General features: G+C 33.0%; 1 protein-coding gene and 1 non-coding gene across 2 annotated transcripts; both read right to left on the bottom strand.

The window, feature by feature from the left end:
* Positions 1-12278: 12278 nt before the first annotated feature.
* Positions 12279-12360, bottom strand: TRNAS-AGA. Its single transcript has one exon. It is a non-coding gene; the product is annotated as a tRNA-Ser (tRNA).
* A 647-nt stretch (positions 12361-13007) lies between these two features.
* On the bottom strand, positions 13008-13466 carry LOC120181050 (growth-regulating factor 3-like). The gene has a single exon (XM_039186281.1). The coding sequence runs from the start codon at positions 13464-13466 to the stop codon at positions 13008-13010; it is 459 nt and encodes a 152-aa protein (XP_039042212.1).
* Positions 13467-27440: the final 13974 nt, after the last annotated feature.

Raw genomic sequence — 27440 nt, 5'->3', positions numbered from 1 at the left:
TCATAACCAAAAGGTACTGTAAAGAATCTATAATCCCATAACTGCAATTCATAATATCAAACCATATAGTATGTTAAACCTTAATTAACCAAATATCCAGACTAGAATATGCAGCCAACACAATCTTTACCCAACCTGTTATCGAACAATATTCAATACAAAAACAGAAAATTTGATCGAATTAAATCAAACATATACTGAATTGAATGAATAAAAAAACATAAAGAAAAAAGGACGCCATTAACCATTTTCCCAATATAGGCGCACATGTATCTCACGCCTCTAACCCCTTTTCTTTATTATTATTCAAATGAAAACTAACCGGTAATTGTGCGATTTATCAATTGTGTCATTGATTTTCATTGAAAAATTAAACAAACGAAAAATCCTTTAAAACCCTAAGCGGCCAAATACTCTAATTTAACAACAAAACCTTAACAGAAGCATAAGGAAACAATCACATTATTAAACTATGAATAAATGTGACAACAGAGTAATGATTGAAAATTTACTAAACAATAATCGATATTAAATCCATACAATCATGTGAAAAGACTAATCTCAAAATAAAAATTAACTCTTTCTCAATGATTCAACATGATGAGGCGATGATACCACTTGTTAGAATCAAACCAGGATCAAATCATGTCAAATCATCAAGAACAATAAATATTTGATTTGCGGAAGCACACCTAGATTAATTGACATATTGAAATTTTTAAGTCTTTCTTTGGTTGTAATCTTCCAAGAAGATGAGTTCCTTTAAGTATAGACTCTCTGACGAGATAAGAGTAAATACGAGATTGTCTATTTATTGGGGACCATAACCCCTTTATATAGCTGATTTAAGAATCAATTATTGTCTGTACTTGTAACTCTGCCTCTCATCAAATTATAATTACAACTTTGATAGTATCTACACTTTTATTTCCATGTAACTTTTAATATCTTATGACTTTATAACATAACTGATCAGTTAATTTATGTCATATTTTATGATAACAATATACATTATAAATATGTGCCCATAATTGTGGATTTTAATCCAACAAGATATTCTTTATAGCTTGAAAATGGCGCCAAAACGGTTCAGTGAATGATGCCACACTGGTTCGTCACATGCATGGTTGGTTTTCTTGCAAGACAAGGCAGTCTTGTTTCTGTTTAACCCTTTCAAGAAAGTGAAAATCAAACTCCCTTCTGTTCATCGTATGCTAGGGTTGAAAAAAGATGGTAAGAAATATTGATGGTGAATTCAAGCTTAATTGTTTTAACATTGAAAAAGGATCTCCTAGGTTTTTGTTTATGTTGTCTCGGTGTCAACTAAATGTTTTCTAAACTGCAAAAAGGGTGAATTCAAGCTTAATCGTTTTAACATTGAAAAAGGACTGCATTTATTTTTGGAGAAAATGGATGAAGATTACTTGAATGAAGGGCATGATACGGGGACATATAACTTGAAAGATGAAAGATGAAAGATTGAAGTCATTTTTTGAATTTTCTTTGGACAGGATTCAGCTGCCACCTTGTTAGATCATCCCAGGAGAAGCCATGTTAGGATCCTAAAAAGTTTGCACCTAACTTCTCTTCTTTTTTGCCATGAAATATTAATGTCTTGTACTTTAAGCAGAAGATTACTATTAACATGAATATTGATAAAAATCGGAATATATGTATTCTAAAATACAGTTTAAAATCCTATAAAATTTATGTCCCAAAAGTCTAAATATATAATAGATCTTGAATCCGATAAAAGAGTATATAATATAAATAAAATCTAATAATAGTCATTATGTATAAAATAAAATATGTCGCCAGATGTTGTGTGTTAATATAAGTTTGTAATAATGACTATAATGAATTAAATTGATACTGTCAGTTAGTATCATTTACGTAACTACATGAATCTAAAGGAAGAACTAGAGAACTCTTAAGTCAAGTTTCATTTTGATACTGTCAGTTAGTATCATTTACGTAAGGTGATGCTATCTTGATCTTCTAGCCGCTTGCTATTCTAATGTTTATTTTAAATATTGATTGAATTTTGTTGAGTAATTGTGTATAATTGGATTGAGTGTTGCTATGTTTATCATCACTCTTGTGATTGAATGTTTCAATTTATTTCGAGTACTCTGCTTTTATTAGTTGTATTTTATGGGATCAAATGAAAATAATCTAAGTTGGTTTTCTTTTTCAAATGATTAATATCTTCCATTGCAGAATATTTTGATATAACTGTTTGCAATAATGCGGACATAAAGTTGACTGACAATGGGACCATGGTGTGATGTTGTTGCTATATTAAGAAAGGAACATAAGTTGTAACTTTTGCAGATTAGGGTGGTAGTTTTTTAAACATGACAATGGCTGGTGTGGTAATGTTATGATACAATAAGGTGGTGGTTGAATATAGAGGATCCGAAATTCAAATCACGACATCTATACATATATTTTTTTCTCTTATCCTTAAACTGTGACCTCTGTTATATCATTTGTCAATATGTTTATCCATCTTCTTCAATATTTTTGTGATGTATTCTTCTTTCAAATTTTTTGTGTCGTCTTCTTCTTTCTCTTTGATTTTTGCTTTGCCGGTGGGGCACCAATTTTATTGTTGGTCGCCGACCGCCTATGATTATTACTTCTCTTGGTTTTTTTAATATTACGTCTTTTATCTTTTTTGATTGATTTTTTTTTTTAATTTTGAATAAGATTTTCTGTCATCGTGACATGATTTTTATCTGCTCTTGTGGCACGCGTTTTCTCTGCTCTTGTGGCACAATCGTCATGGTTGTTGGTACGTTTTTAACATACATTTGTGGTCATTTTGGTTCTCGCACAAAAACCATCACGAAATTTATTTTCTTATTGGTTAGTCGGTGATCAAGTATAGTTAGATCCCCTCTTTTGGTAAAAGGTTGGCCGATGCAATCTGATTGTATAGCGAAATAGCCTGCCAGATTATTTGGTTCACTCTCCACTCATTTATCACTTCGTCAAGTGTCTCATTCAACAAAGACAATGAGTTTTTATGAAGGTTATTAGGTTATGACTATTGTCTCCAAATTTCTCTCTATATTTTGATGCGTTATAATTTTAATTTCCATTATTAATAAAATCTAGTTGTCATTGTTCAAAAAAATAAAAAGGGCTTTTTTTTAATCCAAAAATCACCGTTTTTATAATATTTCCAATCATGCATCGATTCCCCAAATTTTACCAAGCTAGCGCCATGGTGGATGCATTGAGCATGCCTTTGAAGGCGCGTTTCGGGACATGCGCCTTTGAAGGTGCTTTTTGGTTTAAGATTTTTGATTTAGGGTTAAAGTGGTTTAGGGTTTAAATATTTTTATGTTAATGTAGTTTAGGGTTTTAAGGGGTTTTAACTGGTTTTAGGGTTAAAAAATTTAGTATTTTAAGAGGTTTAGTGTTTTAAGTTATTTGAGGGTTTTTAAAGTGGTTTTAGGGTTAGGAAAAAATTAAAATATTGATTGTGAGAAATAAACCTTAAACCAAAAATAATGAATTTTAAGCAATAAATTGCATATATATATATGAGTGATGTTTAACGGTTAAGTGATGATAAAAGAGATAGACATTTTTTTACTATTGTTGCCTAGGTTTCTTTTGACGTCTCTCGAATATCCATATCACAATGAATTCGAATGAATTTTGGACGACATGTCTCCCTAATAACATATATGGTATAATTGTAAGCCAAGTCTGAATCTCATTTGGGTCTTTCACATTACCTATGGGGGAACTCAAATTCATATACATTGAATACTTCTGAAAGTTGGTATACGGGATCCATATAACGTTTATAGTCTTGACGGGAATGTGAGCAAGCTGTTATGACATGGGAGCATGGATACTTAAGAGCTTGAAAAAACCCATAGTCACACCATCTTTCTTGTAGATTAACTTTGAAAGAGTTAGATTCAATCCCTTGAAAAGGTCATGGCATTTTTGTGACATGAAATAATTCATGGGTTCGAGAAAAGTTTGTTACCAACATTCCATTTGATGCAACAACTTTTTTCTGTAGATATACTACTAATATTGGGTGATAAACATGGTCATTTTGCATCCAAGTTAGAGATTCTCCTCTGACCTTGGCAAAAAGCGCTCTCAAATAAAAATACATTGTTTTCACTAAAGCATTTACTGGTAAATGACACGCCCCCTTTAAGGTCGAATTGATAGCCTCAACCAAGTTGGTTGTCATATGTTCATATCTTTATTCACAATCGTATGCATTTGATTGTATTTCTTTATTGATAGAGCTGAGTAATTGTATTCTTGCTCATTTTTCCTTGCAACTCTTGAAGCATGAACTCAAACCTTTGAGGCAATAGTTCATAACCTAAGCGCCATATGTAGTACTTAGTGTTAAGTTCCCCAAAAAATGAAAATGATTGAGAAATGAAATTAGGTATCGTGACATACCCATGTATATAAGTAATTGTCGTTCATCATTTTTCTAAAATTTTCCATGATAGTTTGCAGCAATATGTCAGATACAGTACCGATGTTGGACATGACCCAAAGAGTCGATTGTTGCATTGATCCTAGCTCTGTGGTAAAAAATGATGCATATGTTATCACGAGTAGTCTGAAATGATGTATATGTTATCCCTCATGACATCATATAATTGTGAGTTTTCTTAGGAAAAAGCCCAAGAATATGTATATTGTCATTCAACAATGGCAAAAGCAACGGGAAGAATGTTGTGATTATGATCTTGGACAACTACCAATAATAAGACTTGTTTGTATTTTCCATACAAGAATGACCCATCAATTTGGAACACGGGTTTGCATTATTTCATAGCATTAATGCACTGTGGGTAAGTCTAAAAAAGATTATAGAATTGACATCAATCGTGAAGCACTCGATCATTCTAGTATACATGGCGAGTTTCAAACTCAACTATTGTCCAAGATTCAGTATGTGCACTACATTAAACCAACTTGGTAGTTCATTGTAAGATGAATCCCATACTCCGTGGTTTTATAATGACATTCTATTTTACCTTCCATGTTTTCCTGTAGGAGATGGTGTACCCACATTGAGATTATAAAGCTAAATCAGCACCGCAATAGCTATGTGGGAGCTTGCTTTGACCATGGGCATGATGCCTTGGCCAATAATGTTGGAGTCCAAGTTGGGATAGTCCTAGTTGATCCCTCTAGTACATGTATGAGGAACGTTGTATCTTTTTAGTTTCCATATATTGTTATTCCTCTTTCTCTTTGATACACGAACCATCCAGTTGCATCTGTTATCAAGTTGGACACAATAGCAGACATGTTTTTCGGTGGTGGTTTAGTCGACTCTAGAGTGAACAAAATTACGAATATTGTAATTCTTATTGTAATCATCGCTTGATCTTTGGATGTAAACTTCATTTCGATATATAACTCACCATAATTGACTGATGAGTTAAATATGTAGTCATTAACATTAGACATATCCAAAAATTTAAACTCGTACATTACGTCATAGTTAGCTTCAGAATGTGTACTGGAGGTTCGGTTTGTACCGTATTTATGAGAACTTCATCTATATCATCATCAGATTCCATGTTAAATTACAATGATTCATACCTTGCTCACAAAGAGGCTCTTCTGGTGGAGATGAGGGTTTATCTGTGACATCGATGTTTAGGTCAAACAAGCTCGCAATTGAATGTATTCCCCTTGAACTTTAGGCATCGTGTCATCTGGGTTTTGAACTAACTACTGTGTCGAAGGCATCTCCATATTGAGGTTAAAGAAGTTTGTAAAAGAATGCCTCCCCCTGTAACTTGAAGGCATGTTGTCATATGGATATTGAATAGATTGTTGTGTCAATGGAATCTCCATATTCAGGTCAAAGAAATTGGCAAATGAATATATTCCCCTTGAACTGGAAGGGATATTGCCATATGGATTGTTCGTGGAGCTACTTTGGTAGAGATCGTAACTAGTTGTTGATGAATGTCTCCCCATTAAACTGGATGGAATGGTACCATGAGGTGGATTTTCCATTAATGCATTGAAATTATTGCACATTACTTAAGTTGGGCTTTCAACCTGATCAACTTGTTAAGCTAACCCATAGTGGGAGCATAATGACATACAACAAACTGCATACACTTCAAAAAATATGACATACATTTCTGTAATAGAGTCTGAATTTTGATTTTGAGCATCAACCATCATAGCAACATCGTCATCGTTGTAGAAACTAAACGTTGTATATGTTAATGGAAATAGTTCAGTCGAAAATTTGTATTAAAGTGAAGACAATATTTTAGTACTTCCAATACTAGTCTTCCTTGAAATTTTTGTGATTAGCTCCTCTGGAGTGACGTTTCTCTTAATGGTTAAGGGGATACAATGATCTGATTCGAAAACAACTCCGGATTCATCTTCCAGAATTTCTCCATCATAAAAACAACAACTGAAATACGCCCCATTTTGAGAGTTGCAAAGATTGAGAGTTAGAAGGTTTGAGATGTTAAAAGTTTGAGAGATGTGGTACTTGAAAATTTTAGTTTTGAGTATTATAAATAAAAAATGATGTTGGTAGTTGGGGAACTATTCCCCTTAATTATGTTTGATGGGACGATACAATATGGCATGGTAGAGATTCTTTGAGAAAAAGAAAAACGCTTTCCCTGGAACGAACTTTTCTTTTTTCTTTTTGTCAGAGATTCTCTACGAAAAGGAAAAGCGCTCCTCTTAGAACAAGCCTTTCCTTTTTGTCAGATTTTATCTGCATGTTTTAGTCAATTATGTGAATAAATGATGTTAAACCCCAGGGAACTATTCCCATCAATTATGTTTGATGGGATGATACAATATGACATGGTAGAGATTCTCTGAGAAAAAGAAAAGTGTTTCCCCTGGAACAAGCCTTTCTTTTTTTGTCAGAGATTCTCTATGAAAAGAAAAAGCGCTCCACCTGGAACGAGCATTTTTATTTTATAAGATTTTTATGCATGACTTAGTCAATTATGTGAATAAATGATGTTGGCATCTCGGGAAACTATTCCCGTCAATTATATTTGATGGGATGATACAATATGGCATGATAGAGATTCTCTGAGAAAAAAAGCACTTCCCCTTGTACGATTCATTCATTTTTTTCAAATTTTATCTATAGGTCTTAGTCCATTATGTTGAAGTTTTGATGTTGGTAGTCGAGGATATAATCACGTCAACCACATTTATGTTTTATGGGATAAGACACTATGACATGGTAGGGATTCTCTGAAAAAAGGGGAAAGTGTATTCCCTGGAACGAGTCTTTCCTTTTTGTTAGTCAATTATTTTGAAGTTATGAAGTTGGCAGTTGGTGAACTATATATAAGAATGGAAGCAAGTGGTCCTCACAGAAGGCTTGTTTTATATCATTTTCAGTATTGTATCTATCAATTTCAATGGCATCTAAATATTTATTATCTTATCTCCCAAATGATATATTAGCTGAGATTTTACATTACGTAACTTCTAATTCTGTTGAGGATTTCCCCAACCTTCGTTCCACTTGTTGGTACTTTTGCTTGGCTTCAAATTATAAATTTATATTTGCCTTCAAATTACAAATTTATATTTGCAAATGTTTAACTTCATCAGTATATTTTGAAACCTTTGGATCGTTCTAAATGGTTGCTCTTACGAAAGGCTTATATTTCCAGAAATACATATGTATTGTTTAGGGAAAGTATAGTTTAGAGTTTTTCCAAGTACTATGCCAATGTTGAAGTTGATTATCATATCTTAAAGCAAGCCTCAACCATGGGTGTCATCGAAGTAACTTATGCGTTACATATACGATTACTTCACATAAAAGAGAAGTTGCAAGAAGGATATCAAGTGTTATACACTCTTCACCCAATGTATCTAAAGATGAAGAAAGGATATCAAGTGTTATACACTCATCACCCAATGTATCTAAAGATGAAGAAAAAAGATCTTACCCATTCTAGAAGCATCACTATCTCTACAATTGGTAAAACAATTTCAGTTTCATACATCGAAAAGATTCCACAAACATATTGTTCATGTATTGACATGTTTAAAGGTTGCTTATACTATTTCTGGAACCGTGAAAGCAATATTGTAATGAATTTTGTTTTTAGTAGGACTAATTAAATTCAATATGATATTGTAATAGATTTTTAATTAAAAAAACAATGAAACATAAACATTACATTAAACAAAAAACCATTTAACATGACATTAATGATGTCAAAACAAGTTAAAATAAACATTACATTAATGATAAAATCATAAATAGAGACATAAAACTTTTCTTATTGATGTTTCAATCCCAATTATGTTGGAACCATGCTTCTGGGTCTTCATCATCTATCTCTGTTTACCCAATCTCATTTTTCTTAGTTTGTTGGATATTTGAACTGGAAGTAGCATCCTCAACATCATCAAACTCTACAAACAAATCCACATGAGATACATAATGAGAATAATATGTCTCAATCATACTAGAAAATTCGACATATCGCTTAGAGGAAACCTCCTGGATGATAGTGGAAGTTTAAAATATAAAGAATATATTATTCTTTTTCTTCCGAGTTGAATTTTTCTTTCTATTTTAAACTTCAACTCCTCTAGTATAATTTTTTTTGAAAGATATGCCCAGAGATTTGAAATCATAAAAAACAATTGCAAGAATAGTATGCATCTTTGCAAGAATAGTAGGCATCTTAGCAAAAAAAACTTAAGTTTTTCCTTTGAAACACTGAAATATTTTGTAGATATTTTTTGCTTCAAGTAAGAATCAAATAGCTTGAGTTCACACAAATTTATAGGCCCTCAGGATGCCTTCTAGAATTATTGAGATTTGTCTTTTTCCTTAACATAAACATAAATAGAATAGAAACATTGCAATTAAAACAATTAAATAATAAAAACATTACAGAAACAAAATATAAATAAAATAATTTATTTCATTTAATGATAAACTAATAAACATTAAGTAAAAACATTACAAAGTAAACAAGTCTATCAATGTCTCCTTCTTGAATATGTACCACAGGGTGGGTTGTCTATTTCGATGAGGGTTTCTTTTTATAAGTTGCTCCTCCTCTTGACTCTCATCATAATCATCAACAGCATCAATGACAACATATACATTTTATTGATAAGGTACGGATGATGATGTAGGACCTGTATAGAATAAGGACTTTGGAGGAGTATGACAAATCATTCCATCGCTCATAGAAAACTACGAAACCTATGAAAACACCAACATCGATGTCTGCGATCTATATTGATGTGGAGGTGTCTATGGTGGAGCACCACCCGCCAAATAAGCAACATATGAAGCCCGCGCTGGATCTATAAGCATGAGAGTATAATATCCACCAAGAGGTATTATAAAACCCTGCGGCGTCTGTACGTAACCATGCAGTGGTGGCTTCTAAACTAGTGGTGTAGCCATGTATAGTGGCGGGTTAAGAATGCAAATTGGTGGTGATGGTGACTGATGTGATGGTTTCAGTGTTGCAGCTAAGGACGAGCCGAAAATGCATGCTCTTCGTCCATGAGTCAGGGATGATGATGTTGTGATGGTGGACACCTTTCTCGACACTGATGAATTATCCCACTTCGTGTTTCTTCAGAAAGTAGAAACGACTTCTCATTCATGTTGAACCATGAAAAATAGTTATCTGTAACCGAATAATGAGTTTCATGCATGTACTCCCGAAGGAGAATGCGTTGTTGTCGATCCTCCCACATCATTATCCACTCGTTGTACTTCATCACCCAATTAACATATTTTTTGCCTCGTCGATCATTGTTATGCATATTGTCGAGATTTCTAGATGCTACAGGAATATATTGTACGTAACCAAATTGATGAAGCCCACTATTAATCGGATACCACTCGATAATTGCATAACATATAAGAGGTACAACAACCATCTAAACATCTAATAGCCCATTCAAATGAGGTGTGATGCAAAGCCTTATTTCATCAATCCAATAAGGAGCCCATTGGAAATAAAACAAAAATATATATGTTTCCTATCAAAACAATATTCTAATTATATAACGATAATTAAAGGTAAATGTTAAAATTTAAATATGTACCTCTGTAGCAGCCTTTTGATCAATAAGTAAGCAAATTTTCAATTCATCTGGTATAGCACGATGATTTTTCCTTGTTGATGACCACCTATTCAATGTAAAAAAATATTTCATTATATACTCAAAAAATTATTTATATACGAATTCAGTATTGAAATTGCCTTAACAGTAACTGGAAGACAAACGGTTCATTCACGATCGAACATAAAAAGGACATGTGATACCATGCCCATAACTAGAGAAGAATGAGACGTCCGCTAATAGTAGTTTTTCGTTAATCTGTTGCCTGACATATTTCTCTATAAATAAAGGCCAAAACTGAGGAACCCCAACTCAATGTGTCGGCTACTCAAAAATCAGTAAAGGGCTGTTTGTTTACCTCTTAATGGAACCATTCTGCACTGAATGTTGAACCGTTCAGCATTCAGCGCATTTGTTTCACACCTCTGAATGATTCAGTGCTGATTGATTCAGCAAAACAGTGTTGAATGATTCAGCACAGAAGTACATTCTGAATCATTCAGAGCCAGTTATCAAATAGCATGTCACATTCAGAGCCTCTGAATGATTCATCATTTGAATCTTTCAGCGCTTAATCATTCTGAAGTAAACAAACAGCCCCTAAGGTGACGTAACCATACATACAATGAACCTAGTTGTGAGATTTTTCGGGCATCAAGATCCCTCCTATGAGTCGTAATATGTATGCCCGAGCAAATGCTTTAGCTTCATCCTTGGAACAATTTTCACTCAATTGTTGAAAATTTGTTTGTAGCCATGGTAACGATACTTAACCACCGTTGAACCCAAGCGGGACACCTCCAAGATAGCCCTTGCATAACGAATGTCAATCACCATCTACCCCACCACAAATAACATCTTCATCAACGACCTAAATGCATGGAAACATCCTTCAACGTAATAGTGCCCTCCCCACACGGTAGATGTAATATGTGTGTCTCTGGTTTCCACCTCTCAATTAATGTAAAAATAAGGGTGGGTTCAAGTTTACAGCCTCCTTCATATTTCACTACGTAACCAAATCCATCATCAGCTAAATACAGCCAGATAGGACGCGATATGTCTATCTTATCATTATGAATAAATGATTCTAATATATGATCATTCCCCTAATTAATAAATAGTATATGAATTAAAATATAAATTAATACTAAAAAAATAAATTAATAAAATATTCATAATAATTCAAATAGCACAATTTAATATTGTTATTGTATCGGCAATATGACTCGAGATATGATTTGCATCCAATCGAGACATCCCGCCTTCCATTTTACAACTGCAAAATGTAATAAAAATTAATTAGTGCAATAACATATTATAAAAAAAAAAAAAGATTTTCACCTTTTAGAAACTCCGACAAAACCTGCTTAAAGCTAAATTTAGTAGTAAGAATGAGAGAGTAATAAGATTTTAGGTGTGAATTGAGAGTTGGAAGAGGGCGTATTTATAGTGGACAGGATTTTTGGGTGGCATTTTGAAATTAAATGGAAGGCTCGAACCCTGCAACGCGCCTTCTCATCTGGCAACAGAATTCGACGAAGGAACATCGTCGGGAATGTGCCTTCCCACCGTGGCGCCAGCTCAGCAAAACCCATGGAAAACACGACCCAGTAATGCGTCTTCTCTCTACGTGTGCGAAACGCGTTTCGTGAAACACGCCATATTCTCTCTCTGTCAGAAAAAGTGATAGTTCGATAAAATTTGGGAATCGGTACCTAATAGGAAATATTATTAAAAAAATGGTATTATTGGATAAGAAGCCAATAAAAAATATAGTATTAATCATTGTAAGTATCTTTTCCCCAAGGAAGTATTGAAACTTAGGGAATTTAGAATGTAATAATGACAATATTTATATTTGACGTTATAAATATGATAAAATGTATTGAAACCAACCAGAATCTAGAATCCACAGATCAAGAAACGTCGTTAGGTTGTTGAAGATCAAGGGAATAGGAACACTTTTCTACAGATTCCAACGGTGTGGGAGAAGCCAAGCCTGAAATTTAACTTGATCGGACAACAAGCTTTTGAAATCGAAAATACTATTATTATTATTACAAAAAGATAAAAAGGATAAATCGTACATTGAATAAACAGATAATACAATCGTTTTTATGGGATAGTAAACAAAAGACAGATTTAAACAACGTGTGCGGCAGGATTCGAACCTGCGCGGCCAGAGCCCACATGATTTCTAGTCATGCCCGATAACCACTCCGGCACGCTCACTGTTTCATTAAATATTTTTTCCTATGATTGAGGATATATTAGAAAGTGTTCTTTTATGATATTGATTAATTTTTTTTGGGTGAAATTCGAGAATTCTCCCATGTACGAGGTTGTTGTGCTGACTGTCGAAACCTCGGTTGATTCTGAAAAGTTGGCTGTTGATATCCTGAGTCTTGAAAAGAAAGTCGAGTATTAGCAATGACGTTTCTTCCTTGTACCGCAGTGTTAGGGTAATACGGAGCTTGACTAGTTTAAGAGACTTGGTTTGCTAAGACCACACAACTTAGATTATACTGTTTATAACCAGTTGGGCCTCGAGAGAACAAATTAAATGTGTTTATGTTAGGGCTTTGACTTGGTAGATTATAACTTTTCCTTGATCTTATTAGTTGTTCTTAACACGACTATCTTAACAAGTCGGGTTAGCTCAACACATAATATATTTATTGGAACACATAATCGAGTAACACAGTATCTCATTTCATTGTTGTTCGGACCGCTTCAAAACTTATTTATAAGGAAAACCCTTAAAGGCAGGAGAAAGGGGTAATACATGTTTGGTAATACTGAAAACAGCAAGCAACTTGCATAGGAATTTGTTTGGCTTTGTCTACAACAGTTGAAAGCAAAAATAACATTAACAGATACTAAATCCAAGTGCTGACATAGCTAATTTCAGATGTAGAACCCCTCGTTAACTGATGCAGAACACTAGTGGGTGATGTACTAGTCGTCGACGACGACCGTAAAGCATCCGCGAGAGGTCCTCCCATGGAAGCCACTCGGTTCGGTGCTGTTGCCCATCCATCCATGATCCAGTTCAATGGTGGCTGCAGCTGATGATCCCTGCCGCCAGCCAAGGTACCTAGTTGGTCACCTTTCCCTGTTGCCAGCTTCAATGACACATCCAATGACAAACTCCCTGGCAGGCTCGCGGTGTTCAGCGGGCTTGCATTTGCTCCACTGTTGTCAGGGTCCTGTAGTCTTCTTGGCCAATCATCAAAAAAATGTCTCAAAATGTGACCATCAGATCTGTTATCGGCATCGGTTTGGGCTTCAAAAAGACCCCCGTGTTCACTTTTGGACTCTGAGGAACTGGCAGGCATAAAAGCACGTTGTTGGGCAAAAATCAAGAATAAAGAACAAGCATATATATATATATATATATATATAAAGACTCTTAAAACTAAAAGATGTGGTTTGGGGAAGTTATGCTGTAAGGCGGCTAAAAAAAAGGCTAAACAACGATGTGATTGGTTAAACAAGTGACCGGTTAAATTCTAGATCAATTTATTATATCATTTAACCGAAAATATTAATTGACTCGGTAATAAAAAAGATAATAACCGGTTATGTTATCGTCTTGTGTAAAATACGCCAAAAAAATATAGACGATAACATAACCGGTTAATTACCGTTAATATTATCAAGCACAATAACATATTAGGTAGCGCTTAAATAACGTAATAGGTAGCGCTTATATAATAAAATAGGTTAATTACTTAATTTAGGTAAACGCCTAAAATGTTACCAAGGATAACATAACCGGTTAATTACCGTTAATATTATCAAGCACAATAACATATTAGGTAGCGCTTATATAATAAAATAAGTTAATTACTTAATTTGTTATTACAACATATTAGGTTAACGCCTAAAATGTTACCAAGGATAACATAACCGGTTAATTACTGAAAACATTATCAAGCATAATAACATATTAGGTAGCGCTTATGTAACGTAATAGGTTGCGCATTATTAAAGTTGATGGGGCCTTAGAAATCTAAAGATAACAAAATAGGTAATTACTTACTTAATTTGTTATCAGTTATGATAAAAACTTACCTTAGGAATAAATGTTAACAAAATTTAAACCAATGGAGCCATTAGGAATCCCACGATAACATAATTGGTTAATCACTTGATTTGTTATCAAGCTTTATCAACATGGTAATTGTTTACGCATATTATAATGATACCGATTGACTTTAACCATTTTCATTGGAAATTAATCTATTACTTTAAAGTAATAGATTTCAAAATTATAAGTATGGATATATATATATATATATATATATATATATATATATATATAATGAGTGTGTGTGGTTAAAGTTGATGGAGCCTTAGAACCTTGTACATTGTTTACTTATATTTTCATGATACCGAATGAATTTAACTGTTTTCATTGTCAATTAACCTATTACTTAAAAGTAATAGGTTTCGAAATTATAAGCATATATATATATATATATATATATATATATATATATATATATATATATATATATCGATACATTTTACGTGCGTTTGAGCCTCCCGTATATAATATTACTTAAAAGTAAAAACCTTCATATGGAATTAAAGTATCGAGACCGATATAACAAAGTATTTATACATATATAAAAGTTTATGATATTATCATTATACCAATATAATTTTACCGTGTAACTTGTAAATTTAACTATTACTTATACAAAGCTCATAAAGGGTTTTCAGAATGTTGGATTTACACATAAAGACATATACAATAAACTTGAAAGATGTAAAGCAAAGGAAATCGTCAATGGATTGTCAATGCAGTAATTGCTTACTTTTAACCGGTACTTGGAGTATCGATACTTTAACCTTGCCAAACAATCTCTAGAATAGAGTATCCCGCAAATCATGGCCGGAATCAGTTTTGTAATTGGGATTATCCAGGTTAATCATGTTGACTGTATAGCCAATAAAATTCGGGGGTCCAAATGGTAAGCTAGGAATTGGTAAGTCAGATTTAATAATTGAGGTATAGGGACTGAATCCCCCCAACGTAAGGAATACATAATTGAACATTACATATAATAGTTGCATTCAGTTCTTGAAGAATTGTTTTTCATTGTATATAAGGATAGTTGTAATGGTATCCGTTCACATTTCGGGACCAATTAATTAGATGCATGTAGTATCCTATATCCTCAAGGCAGAGATCAAGAAATCTTGCACTTAAAGATTTACCAAGAGTGGTAGCTTTTGCTCTGCATGAAGACCGAACCTAGAATCAAGTTTACAATTATTCCTATCATGTTAGAACATGCTGAATTATAGGATTTGCACACAACTGCGAGAATTTTCTGCTAAAATTATGCAATAGAGATCTCAGGATTTCCCATAAAATACTTGCAGTTGTGTGCAAATCCTATCATTCAATAGGTTCTCTTCAGCAGTATAGGCATAATTGCAAAGTTGATTCTAGGTTCAATCTTCATGCAGAGCAGAAGATACCACTCTTGGTAAATCTTTAAGTACCAGATTTCTTGTGCTCTGCCTCGAGGATATAGGGTACTGCATGCATCTAACTAATTGGTCTCAAAACTTTACCGGATATTAATACAACTATCCTTATATACAATGAAAACTAATTCTTTAATAACTGAATACAACTATTATATGTAATGTTCAATCATGCACTCCTTACGTTGGAAGGATTCAGTCCCTAAACTCTCAATTATCAAACTTGTCTTACCAATTCCTAGCTTATCATTTGGACCCTGCAAGGGGGTTTTATTGGCTATGCAGTCAACATGATTATGAGCTTTCTTTATCCTTTGGCATTCAGTCAGACTGTAGAGATTTGAAATTTGTAATCAATTAAAAGTTTTTAAATACTTTAATCCAATTATCATTTCAAGATCAATTACATGAATACAATGATACTTACTAGTTTCTTTCGATTTTCGTCAATGTTGATACGCTGGGGCTCCATTTGAAGGTCATCATCGTCGCAAACAAAGATTGAACTTTCAACCTATAATAGGTCCATTCGAAAACAACAAACTTTAAAACCTAACCCCTATTTCTGAAGACTAAAATTCAAAAAAATTAGGGTTTCGATAATATACCTTTCGATTTGATTGCATCAACAAACAAACAAGTACCCTTCGAAAAATGAGCTACCACTATTTACAATAATTAACTTCCCTCTAGAGAAAACTACGGTTGTCTTTTATATATTTCTCTAGATTAGGGTTTCCTTTGTAACCCGATATGCTATTTATATTGAATACTCTTACAAAATTATCGATACTTTATATAAAGGAATCGATACTTTGTTGACATTTCATTTTTTTCAAAACCGGTATTTATTGACCGATTACATTGGATATAGAAACTGGTTTTTATCAATTTTTAACCTTTTATATCACTATGTATCGATACATTTTTATAGGTATAGATACTTCTTACATGCATGTAGTTTTGAGAAGCACATTGGACAAAAAGTATCGACACTTTATATAAAATTATATTACCATTAAACCGGTATATATTGACCGGTTACATTGTATATTGAAACCGGTTTTTATCAATTTTTAACCTTTTATATCATTATGTATCGATACATTTTTATAGGTATCTATACTTCTTATGTGCATGTAGTTTTGAGAAGCATATTGCACAAAAAGTATCGATACATATAAAAAAAGTATCGGTACTTTATATTAACTTATGTTACCATTAAACCGGTATATTTTTACAGCTTATATTGTTTATTTACCTATTACTTTAAAGTAATCGGTTTTGAAATTTAATGTGTCGATACTTTTCATACTTGTATCAATACTTTATAGGCGCAATTATGGAAACCAGTTTTGTCAATTTTTTACCTGTTAAATTATATATATTGAAACCGGTTTTGTCAATTTTCAACCTATTATATTGTCATGTATTGATACACGTTTGTAAGTTACCGATACTTTATAGGCGAAATTATAGAAACTGATTGTGTCCATTTTCAATCTTTTATAATTAATCTATTGTTTAAATATTTTTACCGTTTTCTCAAATTTTAACCAATTTAGAAATTCTAAGTATGGAAACTTTGTTGTGGAGATTATAGAAAACGATACTTTAATAATGTGTATCGATACATTTGCACGCAGATATAAAATACATTAAAAACTAGTATTGATATTTCAACAATCCTCAAATGTATCGGTATACACTCTCAGCAAATATGGATATAAAAGCCCAACCAATCAACCAACAACGATTCGGAGATCAAATGTCGTTATATATTCGGAGCAACCAACCTAAATAAAATGCGAGGGAAATCCCGACCATCATAATTTTGAGTAACAAGCAGGAAGATTGGATATGCGAAGAATGCCTTTCGAATATTATCCATTTCATCCAGCTTATGAAGATAGGAGAACCGTAAACTGAAACCGTCTGAGAGAAACATAGCTGATGTAGAAGCAGCTGCATATTTAAAATCTCGAGGGCGGTCCATTTGGTTCTCAAACATTTAAAGCATCATAAGCATTTCAGACTTATGACTTGGGTATCACACGGGTAATGCAACAAAATGCATACAAAAATTCTCGAGAATTAAATGCTAGATTTTTTAATAATAATGTTAAATAATGGAAGATACACACGTAAAGCATAAGTATCGTTACTTGGAATTTCAAAACCTATTACTTTAAAGTAATAGGTAAATTGACAATGTAAATAGATAAAATTTCTCCGGTATAATGAAAATAGTCGTAAATGACAAGTTGAGACGCTTGTCATGTACACCTATTATCATTGCACAGGTAGAATTTTACCGTTTACATTATTAATTTAGCTAAGTATCTATACTTTATACACGTGTACCCTTCAATTATTTTATTATTATTACAAGTTGTAGCCCTAAATTATCAAGATTTTTAGTTACCCTTTGTTATATTTATCGTATACCACCCATATCATACGTTTGAACTGTTTCTGACGCTTTAACTGTTTGAGAACTAAATGCATCACCGTTGAGATTTTAAATCTGCAACTGCTTCTACATCAAGTATGCTTCTCTCTGACGGTTTTGATTTAGGGTTAACCTATCTCAATGAGCTGGTTGAAATTGATAGTATCCGGAAGGCATTCTTCAGATATCCAATCTTCCTGCTTGTTACTCAAGATTATGATGATTGGGATTTCCCTCGCGTTTCAAGTTGGGGGAAAATGGAAATTATGAATAATCAATGATAGCATGCAAATTTTCTAAGTTAATAAGTATTGAAAAAGGTTGTTGTTACCATAGAAATGGAATTTGATGTTAACTCCCGATGCGTCCATTGAGTAAGTTGTTGTTTGGATTGAACAAAGGTTCGGGCTCATATTTATAGTGGAGCCGAAATTTATATCAAAATTCAAACTCAAATTGAAATTTAAATTCAAACTCCAGTTAAATATGAAATGAACATGAAATGCAGTGTTAAATTGAACATGAAAATTGCATAATTTATTCATAATGTTCAAGTAACATGCGTTATGAACCATCAAGCCGATAAAAGATAATACTGATTCAGTTCAAAGCTGAGTTGTGAGTTAATGGGGTTGTCAAACTTGTCACATTGGAATAAAGTTTTTTATATTTTGGAATATTTAATGTGTAAGCCACATGTTATACTGAGGAATATTAAAATACATAGTTACTGTGATATATGTTTTAGAATTTTTAAATTGAAAATAGTGCATTATGGGTATTATGTGAATCGAATGAAATTATACATACAGTGTAATCAAACCAAACATACATACACAACAAATTTATACACAACAATGTTCAAATAATGTACTCATAACGAAATTAATCCAATGAAAAATGGTTATTTCTAACGAAGTCCGGAACATTAGGCGCCTTCCACAAATTTTTTAAATACTTTCGTATGTTACCGCCTTTTTCTGAGGACATATATAAATAATTTCAATTATCAAACTAATCAGGTGTAATTTTACTAACAATAAACTAAATTCGCATAAGCAGAAATTAATTTGTGTTATACCTAAAGCATTATCCTCCGAGTAGGAAGCGTCAAAGAGATGTGGACATATGTAATTGTATTGTTATATAAAAACATAAATTGTTAATCAACCAATGTATGAACACCTTGTTAACTGGAAAAATATATGACATAAATGTAACTTACTGAATTATAAATCATTTTTCGTGCTGAATCATCGACCAACAGTGTATTTAGGACGTTAAAATCAGGATACGCGTTCCAAACAACATGGAGATCTTTACAATAGGTAAAATTATCTTCTCTTTTGCACTTTCCTTGATCCTGTTTACAAACGGTGGAACATAAATATGTAGGAATCATAAACAAATAAAAGTCAGCAAAGTATAATGACATTCATCTTACCCAAATGAATAGAAACTAGCCACACAATAAAGGTGGTTTCTGAAGTACACGGTCGATGTTATGCCTGAGATTGTAATCAAATTTGAATGTTAACATTTAATTGTATATTAACGATTTTGTCTATAGTAATTCAATTGCTTAACAGTTCTAACCTCATCTTGGAAGACCAAATGGCAACAGCAAAATTTTGTAAACAAAAATGCATAAATTCATATACTCATCTTCTTAGGATAACATCTACAACATGAAGAAAATGAGATTAAAGTTGTACGATTATATATTAAAATAATGGATAGAAATGAACAGAATTAAAACCTTTTGGATTTCTTGAGAAATAGGCAAGGACACCATTGACATAAAAATTACTAGTTTTCTTGTCGGCAGTGTTGTAGACACGATATACTTGTTTGGATCATCATCATCATCGTTATCTTTATTGAGCGCTTGGTTGTCCATATCTGTTAAAATAAAATCAAATTCATATTACAACGTGTAAATGTTTAGAAATATAAATAATTAATTATCTAACTCGTTTGATGTCGTTGACGTAATTCATCACGCAAGATGGAGACTTCATCGCGTAATGATGCAATATCGGCTCGTATTTCGCTCACAATGGAATCAATATGATCCTGAAAATTGACCATGTATTCCATCATTGTCTTAATTGTGACATCCTCTCCACCTGGAGCGTCTTCCATCATTGCGTCTCCCATTGGTTGGTCGTCTTCATGGTCAATGGGTCCATTTACTTCTCTTGTTCTAATCCAACGACATCCTTGACACGCTTCCAACCGACATTTTCAACAAAATTATACCCCGCTCTAGTCATTAATAACATGTCAATCTTGCAGGTTAATCGAACAGGGGAATCAAGCGAAAAATCAACTTCATGCTTCTTCAACATATGGGTGATGACACTTCCATATGGTAGTGAAGTTAAAATTGATGCTCCCTTTGTGATCATATATACAATTGTGTTAAATATCAGTTTAGCAATGTTTGGAGCCGTTTTGGATCTATACTTTGCTAACCACCAATAATTGTAGTCTCGAATCACTAAAACTTTTCCCCCAAAGGGCGAACAAACCAAGTGAGCATTTTGTGAAACACTCTCGACTCTATATCTAGGTGAATTGGGCTATTTCTATCAACATGTTGGATTGTAGTATCTAAATCATTTTCATCCGAATCTCCTTTATTCTCGACACCTATACCAGAAGCAATAGTATCCGGATATATATATATATATCATTCCCCATGAAATGGGTATTAATTCTTATTATATTATTCTTATTAGGCTTACGCTCGAAGGAAGCATTATTGTAGAATACTCTAACTAGATTGGTGAAATATTTTGGTTCTACACCTAGGAATTCAAGTCAACCCCAAGATGTAAATATAGATTTAAAACTAAAATCATATTTCTCATCGAACAAGAAAGCCATGTCAAAGATACGTTTGGGACGAATCTTCCTTTGAAACTCTTCTCCTATTTTTATTTCTCCCCATCGGTTCTAAAGTTTTGAGTTTCGAACGACCTGATTTGTTCAGAAGAAGGTTGTCGTTGAAAAGAGCTTGGTTTAGAAGAAGGTTGAGAAGGACCGCGCCTCTGACTTTTTGGAGCCATTTGGGCGCGGATGATGTTACATTGGAACACAAACACATTAAGGAAAAAAAAGTTCAATCTGAAAATCAATCAAACCCTAATTTATGGCAAAATATCGATAAATTTACCCAAAGATCTGATCGTAACTGTTATGAACGCTGGTATTCGTCGGAGTGAAAGAGTTCTCTTCTACCTTTAGGTTTAGGGTTTTTTGATTTAAGGTTTGTATCGATTCTTTTAACATATAAATACTGATGAAAAAAAACACGCGTAATTTATAAAATGTATCGATATAATTTAAAAAAATATCGATACATTTTATTTACCTATACTCCCATAAACTGGTATATTTTGACCGGTTACATTATAAATTTACCTATTACTTTATAATTAACGGTTTTGATGTTTTCGGGATCGATACTTACAATAAATGTATTAATACATTATGTTGACCTATTTTCTAATTAAGCCGGTATATTTCTACTGTTTACATTGTAAATTTACCTATTACATTATAATTATAAGTTTCGATGTTTTTGGGATCGATACTTATTATAAATGTATCGACACTTTATGCGTGCACCTCGTTGGGCATTTATTCTGGACAAAAAGTATTAACACAATTTAAAAAGTATTGATACATTATTTTGACCTATTTTCTAATTAAACTGATATATTTGTACCAGTTACATTGTAAATTTACCTATTACATTATAATTATCGGTTTCGATATTTTTGGGATCGATATTTATTATAAATGTATCGACACTTTATGCGTACACCTCGTTGGGCATTCATCATGGACAAAAAAATATCGACACAATTTAAAAAAAGTATCGATACATTATGTTGACCTATTTTCATTAAACCAATATATTTCTATCAGTTACATTGTAAATTTACCTATTACATTATAATTATCGGTTTCGATGTTTTTGGGATCGATACTTATTATAAATGTATCGACACTTTATGCGTACACCTCATTGGGTATTCATTCTGGATAAAAAAGTATCGATACAATTTTAAAATTATCGATACATTATATTTACATATTCTCATATTAAACCAGTATATTTTACCTATTATTTTATAATAATCGGTTTCAATGTTTTGAGGATCGATACTTACAATAAATGTATCGATACTTTATGCGTGCATCTCGTTTGGCAGTCATTCTGGAAAAAAGTATCGATACAATTTAGCAAAGTATCGATACATTAAGTTGACCTATTTTCTCATAAAACCGGTATATTTTTACCGGTTACATTGTAAATTTATCTATTACTTTATAATTATCAGTTTCGATATTTTTGGGACCAATACTTATGATAAATGTATCGATACATCAAGTTTGGGAACCATACTGGACAAAAATGTTGGAAACTTTGTGTTTACTAATTTTGTCATTAAAAAGGTCTATTTTTACCACTTACATTGTAAATTTATCTATTACTTTAAAGTAATAAAAGTTGAATTTTGTAGTTTTTGTACATACCTAAATATATCCTACGAAATTAATGTTGTACCCACCCTTCAACTACTACATCCTATTGAAAGCACCATTGAAACATGTTGTTTTATGAACCTCTACTTACATCTCCATCAACTTCTGTTAGGACCACTGAACTTGCACAACCAAAATTTTGCCATATGGATTATACTGCATCAGACAATGTTAAGCCAACCGAGGAATGTCATGAAGTACATATTGTTGATGAATCTGACAAATTGGTTGGTCAACTCTTCCCTTCAGGTGATTAAGCTTGGTACTTTTATAAGGGATTCGCACGGGAACATGGTTTTAGTGCACTTCGGGGATAAACACGGCTTGATATGGAAGGGAACGTGAATACACAAGAATTTTGTTGTTCCAAAGAAGGGTGTCGAGAGTGCAAAGTCAATATTGTTGATCGTCAATGTGCTCATACACTAGTCACAAGAATGGGATACAAGGGTAGAGTCGTAGTTACAGCAACAAATACAAACGATCAGTGGGTTGTAAGTCTTCTCAGAAATATAATCATGCATTGTGCACACCTTCTATGACACCATTTATGCGTTCTAATAAAGCTGTAAGGCTGATATCAATGAGGCAATAGCATTGAAAGAGGTCGGTGTTGGCACTTCACAAGTAATGAACTATTTAAAACAGAGAGTAGGTTATCATAATGTTGAATTTACACATAAAGACCTCTACAATGAACTTCAAAGAGGTAAAGCAAAAGAAATATCCAATGGGGATGTTAATACGTTTATTGCTTACTTTGATTATAAGAAACATGATGATCCCGGGTTTTTTATGACATACTCGGTAGACGAATTAGGGGCATTGCATAATCTTATTTGATCGGATTCTTCATCGAGATCAGATTACACATGCTTTGGTGATGTAATTACGTTCGACACAACGTACAAAGATAATTTGTATGGTTGACCAATTATGCCTATTATCAGTGTCAATCATCACCATAACATAATTGTGTTTGCTACTGCCATAATCGCTGAAGAGACGTCCTAATCTTTCGAGTGGGTGTTAAAGAAAATTTTAGAACCCATGATGAATAAATCACCTATTTTTATTGTCACCGATGGGGATAGGGCAATTCAGAGGGCTATCAAATTTGTTATCCCTTTTTCTAAGCAAAATTATGTTCTTAGCAACTTTCTCGTAATGCACAAGCTAACATTGGTGACCCAAACTTTACAACATCATTCTCAAAATGCATGGCTTCTTGGTGGACCGACGAATTTGATATTCAATAGCGTTCAGTTGTTTCAGAATTCAATGTCAAAAAGCATCCATGAGTGATTGATAAGTGAAATACTCGACACTTTTGGGGACAAACATATCTAACTGGTCATTTCTTTGTCAATATTCGCTCAACACAAAGGTGTGAGTCTATGAATGCTTCACTCGAGATTGCACTGAAACACAAGAAGACATATTTAGATGTTCGAGCAATTAAAGAAGGAATTAGTAGAATGCGTATGAACGAGTCGAAAGCGGATTACTTAAGTTCCAAACGAAGCCCTTCCAGATCACAAAACTTATTAACCTTGAAAGTCATGCTGTTGAGATTTATACGCACGAATCTTTTTGTTTGTTCCAAGAATAACTTCAATGTGAGACATTGTACCGACTTTAGGAAGAAAATAAGTCCTTATCAGATGAATGTTAAAATTATATTTTGATAAAGTATAAAGAAAAAAATAAGACATTTGAAATAAGTTTTGATTTTGGTACGGAAAACCTAAATTGCTCGTGTAGAAAATTTGGATTACAAATATTTTCCCTGGTCTTTGATTCAAATAAGGTGGACTAAGGATGCGAAAGCTTGTGCACCATTTTTGTTGACTTGAATGTGCCTCCAGAAGTAATGCAAATGACAATGTTCGCTGCTCTAAGTGCAACGTCAAGTCGGTTATGCTACATTGCATCAAAGACAGATGTTTCTTTAAAAACCGCAAGAGATGAGATGAAAAGACTAACAGCAGAATTTGAAAACTCATTTGGTTTGTATGATTCAGTCAACCAAAGCAGTGTAGTAAAAAACGTTCGCGACCCTCAACGAAAACAACGTAAGCGAAAAGAAGTACCAAAGAACAATATCGAGAAGAAAATTAGGTGATATAGGTTTTGCAACGTTGAGGGACATAAAAAACTAACATGTCCTCAAGTCAAGCTCAATTTGGAAACAAGCACACAGCTTATATCAACTGATTTTTTCAAAGACGGAATGGAATGGTCGTTCAGTCCCGCACATGATGATAATTATGTTAGTGACATTTGGAATAATGCAGACAACGATCTCCATATATCGTAAGTATCAACATGACTCCTATTATGTATAAGAAACCTCATCTCATACATAATTACATTAGATACAAAATTATAAATCGTATACAAAATTTCCCTTACATTTACATCATCGCGCCCTTTTGTTAATCTTGTGTCTGATAGAAGCTTTTGTCATCTCATCTCTTCGTTTATTTTGAGCGTGGCTTACGAGATCGTTTAATATTCACATACGATCTCATTCTCAAACATATATTCAAAGTGTCAGTACGTTAAGTATTGTAAACCACATCATTTAATCTACGACTTTTAACAATTTAACCGCAAACTAATTTTTCATTCCACTTACAAAATCACCAGTTGCCCCTCTAGAACCGATCGATTCCATATGCATAATCACATAAATACTGCAATTATATCTGTTACAAAATTTGAATACCAGACATGTCAATTATGACACCTGCATAAATTGCGCTTTCTATTTATGATAACATCTCATACCCATTCAATTGCTGATTCATCTTATCCTCAACAAATTTGAATTGCTTCAATGAGACCTTTATATAGCCACATGCTTCTACAAAAATGTATTCCTAATTATATCTATATAATATTGTCATCTGCATTAAAAAATATCAAGTTAGGATCCAAACAAATTATGCATTATAATTTACATAAATTCTTTTCATACATACCTATTTCTTAGAATCCTTCACTCTCTGTTTGGCCGCTGGAGATGAAAATAGACTATCATATATTGTTGCAACACAAGAAACTATATCCAATACCAACATATATCAATGAGAACTACCGTAGTTTATTGTGATCAGGATCTGCAATAAATTTCACAACCAATTTGACAAAATCCAACATTATAAATCAGAAAACATCATTTTCAATTCGTATGGTGTCTTACCTTGTCACACTCGGTGAATTTCACATAGTCATCTAATGTCATCTAATACCATCCCCCCAAAAGCTCGCAACACCTTCAACATCAGCTTTTCCCTCCAACGCCTGTTGGCACATTTCATGATAATCATTATTAATTTATCGTCTATAACAATACTTTTAAACATTTATTAATTAATTCACCGCTAAGTGGTATGGAAGGTAGTCAATCTTCCCACGTAACTTTTTCGATTTTTAACATAATATCTAGCCGACCAAATCAATAACCTAACAAAATTAATTACACAAGCAGAACATATTCACTAAGTTTTAACATTTTTTACTTTCTATTTACCGCACTGCCAACCCATTCCATAGGCTTCAACGTTTCAACATCGGATACAATAGCGAATTGATTTCCTATTGCGATTACAACATATATGTATGAAGCATTAGGATTAATATTGTCATGAAATATTTAAATATCACTCACAAAGTAATATATTTCACTTACGACAATTCTAACCCACTATTCCATAAATAATCACACATTGCAGCTTCGTAATCACTAATTCCGCTTGGAATTTTTTCTTTTTCAACCTATAATTTTGCATACAAATTTTTGTCATAACAACATAATAAAAATCAAATTAAGTTTTCTTTTATTCAGCTTACCTTCTGCTTCTTCTTTGGTGCAAGACATTCTGAATTCAAATCTGCATCTATAATGTTCTCCGATGTATAAATCACATCCACATCCTTCTCACTTCCTCCATCTTTTCTTTATCATAATTTTTCAATTCTTTGTATTTTTCCTCTATATAACTATTTATGTCTTTTATTTCAGCCTTTATTTTTTTCCCCTTCATCCAACTTTTTCTCAAGCACTCCCTCCACCCCGTAGGTTTACCCATCAAATCCACAACTTCATTTACCACTCCATCAATTTTTCCACCCATCACCATCTTAACTTCATCCCTCAACTCCACAACTTCTTTCACCACTCCATCTATTTTCCACCCACTTTCCCCTTAAGCCTCTCCATTGCCTCTTCTACTCTTGATTATCTTTGTAAAATATAAAAAGGAAATATTTTACATCCGGCAATTCAGACATCAAAATGTCGAATTTACTCTGTTTTCCCTCACCGTCATCCCCCTCACTTTCATCCCTCCTACTACCATCTATTTTTCTTTCTCTTCCTCCACAGCATCCATTACCTACTCTACCTTATTGTTAATAACCTTCAAAATTAAATTACAATATTAATACATTTATTATATTCTTAATATTATTTAATTGCATTTATTACCCTTTCTTGCTTCGCCGGTCTATCCAACTTCAACTTCGCCATTACTCTAATCACATCTTCCTTCCCCCATACACGAATGCGTGCCTCTGGTTCTTTCATATGCCAGCACACTATTACTGTCCGACCAAAAATCCAACAGTGCAACCTACATTTATAATTAAATTTATCATTTTATATAATAATTATACTATTATTTTATACAAAAACAAAAAGTTCAACTCATTTACCTCTAAGATTGCTATACACCCTTTGAGATATCTCTGGTGGCCCTTTTGAAACTGATTATTGATTCAATCAATC

Source organism: Hibiscus syriacus, unplaced genomic scaffold (assembly GCF_006381635.1).
Source record: "Hibiscus syriacus cultivar Baekdansim isolate YM2019G1 unplaced genomic scaffold, ASM638163v2 tig00112507_pilon, whole genome shotgun sequence".
NCBI classification, from domain to species: Eukaryota; Viridiplantae; Streptophyta; class Magnoliopsida; order Malvales; family Malvaceae; genus Hibiscus; species Hibiscus syriacus.
The sequence above is the reverse complement of the archived record's forward strand: the minus strand, read 5'-3'. Positions and strand labels throughout refer to the sequence as shown.

What these genes read in the sequence shown, in the direction of transcription:
- LOC120181050 (XM_039186281.1), bottom strand. Translation starts at nt 13,466, where the DNA reads ATGCCTGCCAGTTCCTCAGAGTCCAAAAGTGAACACGGGGGTCTTTTT.